General features: G+C 36.6%; 1 protein-coding gene across 4 annotated transcripts in view; it reads left to right on the top strand.

Annotated features, from left to right (window-relative positions):
• Positions 1 to 16,263, top strand: part of wu:fc17b08 (ligand-dependent corepressor) — a 29,069-nt gene that overhangs the window by 5,980 nt on the left and 6,826 nt on the right. The window contains exons 2-7 of one of the 4 annotated variants that reach the window (XM_044213180.1): positions 4,717 to 4,782; positions 6,031 to 6,110; positions 6,566 to 6,698; positions 7,022 to 7,342; positions 7,462 to 7,558; positions 9,605 to 16,246. In XM_044213180.1, the coding sequence (XP_044069115.1) occupies positions 4,717 to 4,782; positions 6,031 to 6,110; positions 6,566 to 6,698; positions 7,022 to 7,342; positions 7,462 to 7,558; positions 9,605 to 10,583 (1,676 nt within the window). In that variant the 3' untranslated portion in view covers positions 10,584 to 16,246. Of the gene's footprint in view, positions 1 to 4,716; positions 4,783 to 6,030; positions 6,111 to 6,565; positions 6,699 to 7,021; positions 7,343 to 7,461; positions 7,559 to 9,604; positions 16,247 to 16,263 lie in introns of those variants that run through there. The other 3 variants (XM_044213178.1, XM_044213182.1, XM_044213179.1) reach the window with 3 other exon arrangements.

Genomic DNA, 16,263 nt, shown 5'->3' with positions numbered 1-16,263 from the left:
CTGAATATATTTATTATATATTATAACATTTATAACAAAAATACATGATTTCTTAGAAATGAATAACATTTCTGAGGCATTAAAAACAACTGAGACATTTTATAGACAAAGACCACACAACTACTCAATAGCATTGCTAAACTATCTGGAGGAATCCTCTGTGTTAAGTTATGAACAATAACTGTGAGATTATCATTAAAAAATCACCTAACTGGAAATATAGAGTGTGAAGAAAATACTTCTGGAACCATGTAGAGATGTGAGCTAACAGTGATTAAGGTATTTAAAGTACTTTCGGAACCAGCGGCTCTGCCCTCTTCACCTCTTTCTCAATGTTGTATCCTCCTATCAATTTAGGTATGGCATTGAATTCCCTAACAGCACAATGACAGTATCAACATTCATAGTGCTTCAAGCATTGACACTGGAATAATAGGTTACATGTTTATGTATGTAAAACTGGAATTTATGAGCATGTTTTGAATCACATTATTTATGTATTTCATTTGTCTCCCTATTTAATAAAACACATTGTTATGAACATGCACTGTGTCATGGACTTGCACTGCAAAAACAATACGCATTATGTTCAGTTCACAGTGACGTACAGCATAGGTTAAGGTTAGGATTTAGGGACGTTAAGCTGATCCTAGATCTGTGGGATTTGTCTTTCTAAGTGCTGATGGGAAGGGCAAAGGTGTCACACACTCCAATTCTTTCCTCTCTTCTTGTCTCTGATTGGCTAGAGATGTAGGTCAGAGGAAGGCTTAAGGCCAATTTATGGTTTCTGCGTCAGCTTGGCCCGTGTCTTACATTTCATCTACCCAAGTCTACATGGACACCTGTGTGGACCTCTGCGTGTAGCGCAAAATTTGTGACCATGCGGACTCTCCACACTACAACCGTGCCAACTGCGAAATGCAAAAAGTAAACTGGACGCTTGTTTTGTGAACTGTATGTATGTACTGTATTCCCCATCCTTGGTCCTGTTCTTAAGTGGTCGCACATTTTTTTTTTTTTTTTTTTTTTACTTTATCATGTTCAGCTAAATACTTAATACTTAAAGCAGATGAGGCTGAGTTGTTGCTCAGCGTGAGTGTACATAAGCTCCATGAAAGGACTTCCTAGAAAGTTTCATGTGAAGGTTTGTGGCTGATGCTTAACTTAAGTTATTTATCATGTTGCAATCCCAAACATAGCTGCTCATAGTTTCACAAAAGTTAAGATTTGCTTGCTTCTCTCCTCTTTGTGTGATTGGTTTTGCTATTAGTCATACCAAGTAGTTTTAAGGCTCCACTTTCATTGACAAAACGATCACTCATAAATGTATAGATCAAATGTTTATTATTAACTATTACTGAAAATGATTGTACATTGCAGCCCTAATGGACACTTTTATGAACCAAATGTACTCATCAAGGTCAGTGTAGGTCCTTAAAGAGTCTTCAGTTTTAAGAAATACCAGGCTTCGAAAGTCACTGAATTGTCCTGAATTGAAAGGTCTTAAATTCATTTAATCAGATTTTACGTTGTCATTTAATCTTGAGTATAGTAGCATCTGAAGTTTTGATGGTCTCCAAAGTCAAACCTAACCTAAATTTAGGTTAAAATTCAAGCAGTGTAAGTAAGTCTAAAAATCTCACTTGGCCAAGAGGAATTTCTCTCCTGTTGACAGGTTTCCTGCATGGAAGAAACTTGGTAGCAAATGTATCAATGTACGACAGGTTTCTCAGGTGCATAATCATAGTCTTATCTGCTAGTTTACCTGTAGCCAAGCCCGACAAATTAAAGAATAGGTATGTAAAAATTCTTGCTGAGGAGTATTTTCTCTTCATTAAAAACACATTTCAGTACACTTGGTGGTGGTCCCTAGTTACAAGAATGTTATGGGAAAAATTGCTGCATTGCTGTATGAATGAAAAGAAAAGTGCATTGAACTGTACTATTAATACTGCACTTAGAACAAGAACATATGGTCATGAGTTATGATTTGATTTTAAACATTTCCATACAATCCATATTAAGTAGTGAACTAATAACTTTGAATTGATGTTGATGATGATGATAATAGGTATACAGTTTAAATATATTGTCTTCAGAAGCAATGGACCAATAGTGAAATTAGAGTGGGTGTGATGTCAATTTCAGCGACATCAGACAAACATAACCATACTTTTTTTTATTATTATTGTTATTATTCCCTATTTCATGGTTAAAAGGAGAACCTTTTATTTTGAATAATAATTTGTAGTTTGTAGCTGCTCATCTCCAGAACAAAATTGATATAATTTTCCACTTAAGCAAAGACTCTTGGTATGTTTATTTAATTTTTCATTTCAGCATACCTGTGTGAAAATTAAGCTGTGCCTTCACTCTGCCTGGAGGCAAGCCACAGTATGTATTTGGAGTAAATAAAAAAAAAAACAAAAAAAAAAACAAGCCAATAAGGATTGGAAATAGCAAAATGGTCTTGAATCATCGTTCTCCTCATATAGAGCTAGATGACTGACATGAATGACTGTCCTACAGTTAAAAAAAAAGAGAGAAATATGCACTAACAATTCTGGATAAAAGACTAGATCTTCTAAAATGGGTCAATGACATCTTGTCAATGCAATTAGGCCTGTAGGTGTTTTCTCCCAATTTTTGCAATGGATGATGATTGCCAGTCTCATTAACCTGATATCTTTGTCCTGAATGTCTTTTCATTAGTCCTCCCTAAGTTTTGATATAATTAGGTGTTAAGCCCGGTGGCACATAATACTAGGCTCTTTCTTCTTCTTTTTCTCATTATCACTTTGTACCTCCATACTCCATGCTTATTATTGTATCTGGAGGCTGATCACTATACATCAAATCAGGTATGTGTAGTAGCAGCTCAGTGGTGGCCTCATTCTCTCTTCAGCATAATTAATTGGTGAATGTTCCTTCAAATAAGCCGAACATTACGGTGTCATTTCTGCATCTAAAAGTGCATAATTTATGGCAACTGTAGTTAAGTGTAGGGCACTTAATACAGTGACATGTTGGTGTTTTTATTCAGTTATACATTTTAATTGTGGACATTCACTGTTTTTATACACTCATTTATTTTATAGAGCTTGCATGACAGCTATACACACTATCAATATTTTATTCATTGCACATGTAGGGAGCTTGCTTTAAATTTAAGTTGCTGGTCCCAAAATGGCTTTGGGTTTGAAGAGGTTTGTTCAAGAGGTTCTTTTCAACAACCACTACACCACACTATGCTCTGTCAGTAGGAATGTGTTAAATAATTGCCCCCAAGTTATGGTTTACAGTAGGACACATTTTTAAATGCCCTAAACTGAATTCCTGAAGAGCAGTTTGATGTCATGGTGCTGCTCTGTCAAACGAAAGTGAATGACCTACTTTTCTCCCCCTGCCTCTGAAAAATTTCAGAAATAGGATTGGATAGCTCCAGCTGAAGTCCTGTGCACTAACCCAGAAACAGACTCACGCTGCAGCTATAGGCAAGGCGGTGTTTCACCCCCCCCCCCATGTTTGGCTGTTGAAAAGTGGGTGGGAATTTGTAAGGAAGCAGAGCGAGGGCATTTTAACAGATGATAGCTTTTATTGAATTGACTGAGTTAAGGAAGGGAGTGGATGGTAAAGGATGATAATTTTCTCACTTGTTATCTGTGAAGACATACTGTAAGTAGGCCTTTTACTATGATGTGTAGATTCAATTCCAACACATTTGGAAAATCTAACTTAATCTAACTTATCTAACTAATCATTTTCATATAGGCTTAAATATTTTTACATTTTCAATGCTACTAATACATATGTGTTTAACATAGCTTTTTAACAACCATCTCATATGGGTTTTTTGTGTCAGAATGTTTTGATTCATGACTTTTTGGCCTTTTAGTACCTAGCACTTTTTGAATTGTGCACTCTCTCATTTAAGATCCAGTTCAGTTGACAGATGTTACCTCTGACCTCTTTAGCGCTTCATTTAATGCATGTAGTGGTTTTGGATTGGTTATACTAACCCTCCAGCAGTAAACATACATTGCATATTGTGTTAATGCACTGTGAGGCATAACGCACTATATCTTTCAACCAGCTGGGACTGTAGGATGCCACTACCATCTCATCAGTAATGCATACAAGATCCTTAGTCTGTATATGTAATTTAGGATGTTTTGTTATTGCAGCCATCGTTTTGTAAGTTGCTTAACTGAACTGTCATTCAGTGGACTGTGAAGATTTTTTTTTTTGGTTGAATTCTCGATCTTCAACATTGTATAGGATGCTTTGACACCATCACCTACCAGTCTTGTTTCTGGCTGTTTCTTTTTAATGTTACAACATACAGTCAATACCGACTCGGTAGGTGCTTGGGTTGCTTGGCAACAGGAGGATGGAGTGTGTGTATTTATTGTTGAAGTAAAAACCTGGGGTGAAAGCTGATAATGTGTTTTTAACAGAAGTGTATGGTTGCTTACAGGGGTTGTCAAGATGAAATAGGCAAAGACAAGCCTGGATGAATGGAAAAGACTAAGACTGACATTTCATGTGATAAACAGTGATTCATTTTGAGTCTGTTCTGCTGCTGTTGGTTTCAGCACCAAGCCTTAATTAGGGGTAAATGTTAACAAATGTTAGGTCAAAATGTACACGTTCAGTTTGTTATTGTGTGATTACCATTGACAACTGCATATTATAAAATTCCATGTCTTTCCTCAGGATTTGAGAGCATTCTCGAAGGTCTGTTTAGTCCAGAGCTGGTAGAAGACCTAAAATTATTTAAGGGTAAGAATCTCAGACTATTTTCATTATCATAATAGCGGCCATGATCATGCAAGTGTATAAATTACATGAATTGTGGTTTGAGCATAATCTGTTATCTGCTTATTATGACAATGCTACTGTATTGTACCATCTGGTACCCCTCTACATTCACTCTACAAGACAGCCCCCCTGGCTGCAGAAGAGAAGATGCCTTGTGTTCCTACAAAGTTGGTGTTTCGGATCGCGTGGGGCCAGTGTAAAAGTCTACAGTGTACTGAAGACATTTTTACAATGCATGATTTTAGTGAGATAATAGTGGGCGTTATTTGGGGTTTCATTACATTTACAGTGAGAAGACTGTCAAAGTCTAAGTAGACTTTCTACAATAGCAATTGGGGACAAAGGCTGCTGAAAATTAAGTTGAATTGAATCAATCTCACTAAAACAAATCAAAACACCACTTATTCATTTCATTCATACATTTGTCAATGAGTCTCATCATCGAGTTATTAGATTCAAACAATATAGGACACTGCAGGTTTCAAACGAACATTTTTATGATCCACCCTACATGCAGCTAGACAATATGGTTGTTGTGTTGGTGATAATGCAAAAAGAGACAAAACAGAGGCAGACAAAACAAAATGTACTATATGCAGGTCAGTCAGGCATTGGAAGAACATGTTTTCCTATGTTATTTTGTCAATTTTGTTTAAATCAAACAAACATCAGATTTCTTCTGTAATTCATCAATAAATGTTAATTGTTGAAATTGTATACTAAGGAAAAATACACATTCTGGAAAGATGAGTTCTGGAGCATGCAGTTATAGTAAGAGCTTTAATTTATATTTTTGATATATTTTTATGATATATTTATATCATATGCGATGACGATATGGCATTGGCTAGACGTAAGCAACGGCCAGAAACCTGTCCATCCTGTGAGAAATTGCTATTAGCTAGGCACAGGCATCTTAAAACGTTTACACCACTACTACCCCTTCTTACTCTGATGAAGACATGCTTTGTCGAAATGTCAGTTGCTGCACCTCATTAAAAGCTCTTACTATAACCGTGTGCTCCAGATCTCATCTTTCCAGATCCTGCCTCAGCAGTCCTTTTTGTTGAGGCACCGGTTTGAGCTTTAAGTTGGCTGATGCGCGGAGACTCCTTCACCTAAAAATACACATTGTTTAGAAAAACTAACGAGCAAAGATTGTGTCACCCAACTGTATTTCATTGCCCATCATCTGTTTTGTGTCCATAGACTTTGAACCTACAGCAGTATCTGACTGGTCATTTGATGAAAATTGTCTATTCTGCTGTTTGAGACGAGACAAAGTAAAGGTAAGATTTCTTTTTTTCTTTTATTTCTTGCTTTACATTTTAGTGTGTCTCAGAATTTCATTCAGTTGTGTGGGTAAAAACTCAAAGTAGCTTTCTTATTAAATGATTTTATTTTGTAGCCTTGATGCTTTCAAACTAACTGTGGCAAACAAGCATGGGATATGTGATAAAGATTACAATCCAGGCTTGAAGCTATAATTTTAGGAGTGTCCCAGGACGTGCATTAGATGATGGATGGATGAATGTTAGGAGTGCATTAAACTTCCCTATACTCTCTAATCCATCAGGGTTTCCTGGCAGAATTAGTTGTTGCCTAATTACTTCAAGTGAGGTGAAATCAGTCAACTGAATAAAAAAAAAAAAAATAAATCTTTCTATGCATTTTTCAGTATATATGTATTCCGGTTTAAGTCTGAAGACCACTGACTTAACAGTTTTGTCATTTCATTTGACAGGAACACTTAATTGGCTTAAGCATCGAGGGGCTTGAAGATACACCCAAACCTCTCCTGGTTAAAGATCAGACCGCAATCAGCAGACTAGAGAAACAAGCTGAGGAATTTCTCAATGCGGTCCTCTGCAGAAAAGGTGATGTCTTGATGTCTCCGTGATGGAGTTGGCCTAGTACATCAGTATTTTGCAATGTTATGACACTAATGTGTGTTAGTACAAGAGAACCTGCAGACAAGATTGCTTAGTAAGCCTTTATTAATGTTCTACGAATGAATTAAAATTGCTACAACTGCAGCTCTTATGGCCTTTAGCATGTATGTTTTGTTTTTTTGTTTTTTTTGGGGTTGTTTTGCAGGCCAAAAAATATTCATGCAATGTGGTTGTGAATGTTTACGATCACTTACAGCTTAGTAAATGAATAGACTAAACACTTTTTACCTAATTTTTTTTCCTTTCAGATGTGCCAAATTTCTCGGACCCACACATTCCAGTAGTGGCTCGAGAGATCCTTCAGAGAATGATCCGACAGTTTGCTGCCGAATATACCTCAAAAACCAGCGCCCCTCAGGACAGTTGTTCAGATTCCCAACCTCCCCCTGACCAAAGCCTCCCGACCCCACCCTTGCTCTCAGGGGCTCCACCTTCTACCAGCCCTGCTGCCACCCTGGTTGGGCCTGCACACAGTCAGAACCCCGTCCTCAGCAAGCTCCTCATGGCTGACCAGGATGCTCCTCTTGACCTCACCATCAAGAAGCCCCTGGCTGTGCCTAGTGATCAAGGTAGTGTGAACTTCTGTAACAGAGTAACTTACTCAGGACTGAACTAGTGCACTGGTGATAGGCCAGTCTGAACTTAACATTGACTCTAAATAGAGTTTTTCCCTGCCCTTTTTTAACAGATGGAGTTCTTGACTTGTCTATCAAAAAGAGTCGCTATAGCAGCAGCCTGCCTGTCCGTAGTCCCTGCCTTTCTCCAGCCACATCCATGCTCAAAGGGTAAGATAAGATCCTTTCTTTCTGTCTCCAGTCCTTAAGCAGTAATGTTTTTGAGGATTTGTTACACTATAATTTAGGATGACCACAAAATGAATGCGGAGTGAATTGGATTTTTTAACACATGTTGTACGGGCTATGTGTAGTGGCATCAATGCACAGGCATTATTTAATTTGTGTCCTGAAATTGGAGATCACTCAACCAGTTGGTGGCTTGATTAAAATGAACAGCAACAAACAGGGTTGTGCTAACAGAAATATTTCCTGCCACAAAGAAACACGAAAAAGGGTTTTACCAAATGCAACAGTGGGAAATCTTCCATGTGCTTCTGCTGCTTGATTTTTGCTTTTAAACCTCACTCCAGCATGTCCTTGTGGATGCAGTTTGTATCATGCTGCCACTCAAAATAAATTACCTAGCAGACTTTAAGTTAATGGATTTTTTTTGTCTGACAGGTCACTGGTATTGCCAGCTAGGGACTGAATAGGCAGCATCTTGTTAGTTTGTGAGGTTTTGTGGCTTAAAAGGATTCTGTTAGCTCGGCCTGGTTTTTGCTTTCTGTTCATTATTGTTTGTCAAGGCATCGGCTGGCCTGATGATTATGATGATTTACTACAGGACTTGGTATTATTCTTGCATCTTGCAACACCTTTTGTCAAAAAATACCACCATAGACCACTGAACAGATTACGGGATAAATAAAACAATGAGAAACTGCTCCTTGAGGACTGAGGCCCTGCACAAATACACTAGAGACTAGACATACTTTTTTATTATAACAGAATCCTAAGAGACTCAAGAGATTCTCAGTGATGAAGTAATGTAGTAGAGATGTTTAAATTAATTCATTTATTTGCACGCCATTTTTCTCACCCACGGAATGATTGCATTCAGTTGTTTTAATATCAAAATGTAACACGAGTAGTTTTCACATCATACATGCTTCATAGACATATTACCATTTTATTTCATTCTTAATTGAATTAAACATTTGAGACAATATCTTTATCTAAATATGATTTTATTATAGTTCTGTTTTGTGTATAATAGTTTTATTTGGATTAATTGAGCACCAGTGGCTTTGCATTCTCCTTTTCTGCTGCTTTGAGAGCTGATGGGATCTAAAAGCGATGATCATTCCTAGCAGAATAAAGCTGCTTCTGATTTTCATCTTTGAATATAATATACAGAATGCACACCGTCCTCAGTTTGATAAAAATGGCTATTATCTATATGAAAACTATCTACATTTAAACATTTTTTGTTTAAAGATATTAATGCAGGGATATTGGCTTAGAATCGGCCCATTTGACCCCCAAGCAACGTCCATACAATGACAACTCTCAATTAACTCATAACTTTGCATTTGGAAAAAACCCCACTATCCCTTTTTAAGTAAATAATTCTTTAACTACCAAATAAGATTTTTGTTGCAGATGAATTGTGCAAATCTTTTTCCTTTTATGGATCACACCTGAGCTAGTCAGTTTTGATACACACAACAACCCTCTGCTGGCTTACTCTTTTATTGCTGTGCTTGTTCAGTGGTAACGTCACACACAAAATGTCCAGAACTTTATTTGCATTAGTCATTTTGTATGGCATAGTTATTGTGCCCTGCTTAACAGCTACATGCCAAGCTGCCTTACTGCAATAACAAATAATCCCTCCTTCTAAGCTAAGCTTTTTGAGCCACAGGAAGACCTTTTATGCACTTCAATAAATGGCTTTTTCTTTGCTTTTATTTTCATTGTTTCTTTTTTCCTTTATTTTCGTTTTGTTTCTTATTTTTTATGTTGATGCAAATTTTGTAAAAAATCATCACAGCAAGCAAATAAAAAATTGTCAAACTTGAGCCTTTTTTGTTCTTAAGTCACACACACTACCACACAGTTAGTTATTCTAAAATATAGTGATGTTACCAAAGCAAGGTCATATAATAAAGGAGTGGCCAACATCCTCCCCTCCCCAACCCATCCTCCTTTAGAAAACAGAAAAAAGGCACTGTGCAAGCTCTGCTTACACCCAATTTCCTTCCATCCAATCAGGCGATCGTTGAGAGCGGACGGACAAGTCGGGCTGTTTATGAGGAGCCTACAGGATGGGAGTAGGAGGGAGAATATCGGCCACTCCACCTGTTATAAGCCTTCCTCATCTCTTGCATACTCGCTGCACATCAAAGAGGAGGCAGATCTGGAGAGCGACCCAGAGTCACCTCTCAGCCATAACCACAGCTCCAGACCCACTGACCTTTTCAGAAATGGATCTGCTTCATGGAACTCCAAAACTCATTGTGGGGCCCTCCTCAAACTCAAAACCAACTCTGAGGCTTGCGAGCGTCTTAAAGACATACCCAGGTTGTTAGAAGCTGCTGGACTTTTGACAAAGTCACTTGCCTGTGAGAAAGGAAACCTCCAGGAGGTCTGCAGAGACCACAGCCTCTCCCTTTCTCATTCATCATCTTTTGACCTCAAGATTCCCAAGGTGCGAGTTTTGGCCACAGGAACAGACCCGTCTTGGGATTCCCTCTCCACCGAGAATTCAGGTTCACTTCGTGAGAACGGTATGGGAAAAACGCTTCGTTCCATTCTACCCAGGCAGATCCAGAAAAAGAGCAGCGGAGGCTTTAGTAGCTCAGGTTCGGTGAAGGAATACTGGCCTTACGACACTGACCGCCAGGCCTTGGGGGGAAACTATCCTCTGGATTCAGAGTCAGACCTAGGTAACAAGCAGCCAAGGAAGAAACGCGGGCGATATCGACAGTACAACACTGAACTGCTCGAAGAGGCTATTGTAGTGGTGATGGGTGGGAAAATGAGTGTGTCTAAAGCCCAAACGATCTATGGCATTCCACACAGCACCCTGGAATACAAAGTTAAAGAGCGACTGGGGACCTTGAAACCTCCACCCAAAAAGAAACTGAAGCTGATGAGTCAGGTAGAGGAACAGGGTGTTTCACGATCCCCCGAAAGGAAAGAACTCCAAAACCCCCAACACATTGTTTCTGAGAAAAGAGAGTGCATCTGAAGAAAATGGGAATGATTTCCACGATGGAAGCCTCTCATGAAATGAGTGATAAAACCATAAAGTACTAATATTGATGTACTTTTTAACCAGACTGATGTTGCATTTGCCAGACAGTGGTAGTAGCAGACTTGTTTTTCCATAAAACATTTAACTTGAAATACCCATATTTATTATTAACTTATTTAATTTTGCCCCTCACTTTTCTTCACTATACATATAAATGTATTATTTACACAGAGCCAAATTGAATCATATCTAAGGAAGTGGCGCCCCTCAGTGTCCTCTCTCAGTACTGTTCAGAGCATTTAGTCACATGTTCAACGTGAATATATAGTTAATTCTCCTGTGTTTGTGTGCGTGTATAGGTGAAAGCATATTAAGCATCCATTATTGTAATGTTTATGGATGACAGTGAAAGTCTCTGTCACTGTTTTGCAAATGCACTTCTATGACTGAAATGGACACTGGAGATGTAAAAACAAAACCAGTCTGCCCGAACACTATTATATTCAAAATATTTATTAATTCCAAACACTATTCTCCAAAAATATTTATTTATTGTTCTAGTCTGTTGTATAAATTTCACGTTCCTTTTTAATCCAAATTACGCTTATCTTCACAAGCATGCCATGTTTTTGACACCTATATTTTTTTCTTTGTTTTGCTGTGCTGTATGAATGGTATTAGTTTTTTCTTCATTGCCTTCACTGCACTCAGGATAAATTCAGATTGGGATGCAGTACTTGTCAGTCAAGAAAATGTCTATCAGGTAAGGGATTACTGTACACACATCATATACCTCAGTTACAGATATGCACAACTAAAACATTGTCTCATATAAGTCACCTCTAACAGGGAAGGATAGCATACCCAAATACCCCTTTGAGGATTTCTTACTGACAAGTATGTGTGTCCTACTCTCAGATGTCTTCACAACCTACCATAACTTGTTATTAGTAGCATTTCATTGTCAGTGAAAGCCTTCAGAGCATTTCAATTCTATGTAATTTAGGGCTCGTCTTTTTCAGATTTCAGGTATTATCTCTGGGATGTCTTTCTCTACACGAGAAACATGACAAGAGAAATGAAGTTTTTTTTTTTCTCTTTCTTTTGATTATCAAAATAATGCAAAAACATGGTTAGTATTTCCGTACATATGCAGAATGTATTACACACACACACACACACACACACACACACACACACACACACCCTACCTTGCTTTCCCATGGCTCATGATAAAGAATTGTCTCTTCAGGTCAATTAAGAACACCCACCTGGTTTGTGAGGATGATACTCTTATAAAAAATAAGATCTAGGTGCAGTATTGTCATTTTTAGAAGCTCTTAGCTAATATCACGTCTTTATTTAAAAAAAAAAAAAAACAACCCAGAACTTTTATCAAGCAATATTAGCAGATGGAGCCTGAAATACTGGCTGACTGTGCTACCTTGCTAGGCAGCCAAGTTAGCTAACTTGTTAGTTACTATTACAATCATGCCTCAATCCACACCCACCTATTTCTCCAGTTACTAAGGCAAAATTTCAATGAAAAATACATTTCTCATCCCTGTGGAGAGGAAATAGCTTGGATTATTGAATATATAATATTATCTCAGGCTGCATTGCATTTAAGAGTCCACTTAAATTTGATTAACCTTTATTGGTTATTGTGCAGTTACCAACCAGCCGAGACTTAATGTGATTATTTTTTGCAACTGTCTGGATCATAGTTTGCAGTTCATTGCTGCATCCAAAACTAAGCTTTATGGACTAGAAATTATTATTTTTTTCATTGTTTGTCTGGGGGCGGGGGGATTCTCATCTTGAAGCCAAGCACGCAAGAGTGTGGGTTGACATTTCCCTTTCCTTTTGCCATTTCCTTGAGATATTTCTGTGTTAAGTGGCTATACCACAGCTCGGGTTGATGCCATTTCCTTAACATGAATACTACATACTGAAAGTTGGGTCATGGTGCTGTTACAATTTGTTAAGGTTAAAAACCTTTTTAAAGAAAGCCTGTCCCCTGCTGCCAATACATGCCATTTTCATTGAATTTTTGCCTGGTGGACTCTGCAGAGGGAACTCCATGTTTGTCCATTATTTTGCTTATCAGGACACCTCATTGTGCATTATCACTTATACCTCAGGACATTCCAGAATATGGGATCATGACCCATTATTCTTTTATCAGGTTAATACACAGCTCTAGCAAATCTTGGTAATTATTTTTTGCAAATCTTGCATCCTTTTTAGATGTACGCAATGTTGCTTAGATAAATGTGGATGTTTTGATTTAAAGAAATTATTTCTTAACTGCAAGCATTTTACTTGGATATTATATTTGCAGTCATATTACATAAAATTGAGTGTAAACATTTTTGAGTAAGAGTCAGCAGTAAAATATAGTTCAGGGACTTGTCTGTTAATAGCACTGTAACAATAGTTACAAACTTTGTTAGACAGTAAACTTACTGTCTTTTAAAAAAGACTATTACTGACTATCTTGTTGGGATTTTCATTTTCTGCAACTTCTTGCTCTAAATGGAAGTATTTAGCTGATTGATTTCTTTTTTTTTTTTGGCATTTCCTCTCACTTTAAGGTAAATCATTATTTATAACAGATTAACCACTTTAAACCCACTCATATAATTCTTACACATATGCACAAAATGTCCGAATAACTTTACTTTGGTTGAAAAAATAAAATCTAGTCGCTGATTTGCTGTCGTTAATTAAATTATTCTTGCATTGACAATCATCCAGCATTACTTAAAAGTCTCACATTATTTTCTCATTCAGAGAAAATGTTTAATGCATTCTAATTAATATATTAAAGATATACAAGTGCTTTGAGTTAATTGACAGGTAATACATTTTTTGCTTTCCTCATTGTCTATTGTAGCAAATCTAATGGTCGACTACCTCCTCTGGAAAGCCCACTACTGTTTTATGTTTTAGTATTTCTCATGTACACAGCACAGTTTATTGTAAAATTCTTTGAGTAAAAGCTTACAGAAAGAGCTGTCATAAAGTTGGTATAAAATCGAAAAAAATAAAAGAAAATCGGTCAAAGTTCAACCATATGTTAATATTTCTGTGTATTCTTGTCATTAATTGCACCCTGATCTCTTTAATGTTTATCTCAATTCTTTTTTATTTTTGGGGTGTGGATGGACCGGTTTTGGGGGCTCGTTGTTTGGACAGTTGTGACAAAAGCATTTTTGATTATCTCCTGCTTTGGAGAAACCTGTTGCTAAAGATGGGGAGGAGGTTACCTCCCCTTACATACCAACTCAAGCTAATGATATGTTTTGGAGTTATTTTGTTTATGCAATATTTATTAATTAATTAATGGTTTTATCATTACTTAAGTAACCATGAATGTAAATGGCTTTAACAAAACAAAGTTACTCATGTAAGTGTTTATAGACATAAGTAGATAATGCGTAAAAGGTATATTTAACTGTCTTACATGATGTGAAGGGATAACACTTAAGATTGTCCTACTTTATTCTGATGTAAGTTGGGTGTCTTTTGCTTGGTAAATATAATGTATGAGGACAAAAGTCTTTATATAACTGCAAATGGTGTGGCTCTTCAAATGACTAAAGAGTACCCCTGTCGATTAAAAAAAAAAAAAAAAAAAAAAAAAAAATTGTATATTTGATTTAACATTTACAATGTATAAAGGAAGAATGACACTGGTTATATTTTGCATGATTGGACTAAATCATATGCATCAGTGGGAAGTTAGTTGTATATGGTGAAGTTTATCTTTTGAGGATATTTTATTGAAAACACTGGAGTGTTGGTGTGTTTACTGTCAAGTCAACAATGTATCAAGTAGAGTAACTGTGAACCTGAAATATCGCTAAACCAGTAAAGTCTGGTTAATGGTTCACTGAAGATGTATGATAAAATCCCCCATACAGTAGTTTATAATTGCCAGATTATTTGTATCACTAATGTACAGTATATGAACATTGCAGATGAGTTAACACATCCATGTTTGTGTGCTTGTGAAATATTGTGGAGTTGTAATTTGGTTTGCTTCTGCTTGTTAGATTTTATTACTCTGAGAGAAAAATGCTTTGTACTGTGTCAGTTCCTTACTGCTATGCCAAGTGAAACAGGGAGCGAAACCCTCAGGGATGAAACACTTACCACTCCTTATTCAGGTACTCCACTTTACTCCTTAGACCTTGCAAGCAGGGATGTGAAGTTAATGATCTTGGTCTGGTTCCAGTAGCAGAAAATGTTATTTTTTTAATCTCTAAAACATTTTTTTTTTATCTCTAAAAGTTACATTTGAGATATTTTGGCATGCTGTACAAATTATTTTGTGTTTGAAGCCAAAAAACCTTAGTACATCTTTTCACAGTTTTATTATTTTTATACTTTTGTCAATATAATCTTAGTACAGATAAGATGTTGACCAATGAGTATTTGATTAACAAGTTTCTTTCCAGTTCAGTGCCTCAAACAGCACATTTAATTAAAAAAAAACTGCTTAATGTAACATTCTAAAACAGCATTTCTGAAGATTTCAACAAAAAGTCCTAACACCCGTCTCACTTGTTACATGCGGCACTCACACCTACCATCTCAAAGGTTGTATTATAACCTTTGCGATTTAAAGCTCAAATCCATAATGCTTTTTAAAAGGTAAATTTACCTGTCTGTTTTCAACAATGTAAATACGGTATTAAAAAAAAATCCACATTCAAGTTACCTACTAGGTCCATGAAATTTCTAGTAGCATGGTATTTGGCAATGCTGTATTATTTATAGTTGTATACAGATATGATGTTGGTTTGCAATTTGCTTTAAACAAATTTTAGTGAACAGAGTATCAGATTATTATTATTTTTTGGTCGTCATGCAGTTGCCAGCACCTCTTGTTCTGCAGTACACGCTGTGTGCGAAGCTATTTTGCCTTTTCATTACACAACATAACCTTGTGACATGTCACCTCAGGAAACCAGATGTGGCTTCATTTGTCTGTTCATTTTCTTGTTAAAAGACCACAGTGTAGCTTGGGAAGAACTTTTAAAAAAAATTATTTTACAAAGAAAATAAACTTTTCAGAGGTATAAGATAAATATATTTTTGGCATAATGTGATGGTAGAAATGCTCCAAAGGCATTGGAGGATTTTGTAATAGACCTACCTCACTGACAAAACTTAAGCTTAAGAACACAGAGGGACCCCCCCCCCCACGTTAACTTATTAATTTAGATTTGCATTGGCACAAACAAAACCTCACAAGTATTAGAATAACTAATTTTGCATATGTTCAGTCATGCTTGATCTTTGTTTTACTGGTTAATTTGTCTTAAATTGTTGAGCACTTGTATCTAAATGTCACCCTTTGCCCTAGTCATACATGAAAACTTGACAGAAATGATGTACTCTATTTCCCCCTAATGTATTTGCTCTTTCAAGTAATGAACATGTGTTTGACTTGTTTTAATCAAAGTGGGCCACCATTACTAAATGTGTTGTGCATGTGTGACATTTTCTTGATGTATACTGTAACATAAAGCACCACTGTGCAAATAAAAAATGTAATAGCTGTAACAGTTTAATTGGTCAAGTTCACTGGATGAAAAATTCACTTTTAAAATCACCTATTCTTCTAATAAATATGTAATAATAAACATTGTAATACAATTGT

This window comes from Siniperca chuatsi, linkage group LG11 (assembly GCF_020085105.1).
Source record: "Siniperca chuatsi isolate FFG_IHB_CAS linkage group LG11, ASM2008510v1, whole genome shotgun sequence".
NCBI lineage: Eukaryota > Metazoa > Chordata > Actinopteri > Centrarchiformes > Sinipercidae > Siniperca > Siniperca chuatsi.
The sequence above is the reverse complement of the archived record's forward strand: the minus strand, read 5'-3'. Positions and strand labels throughout refer to the sequence as shown.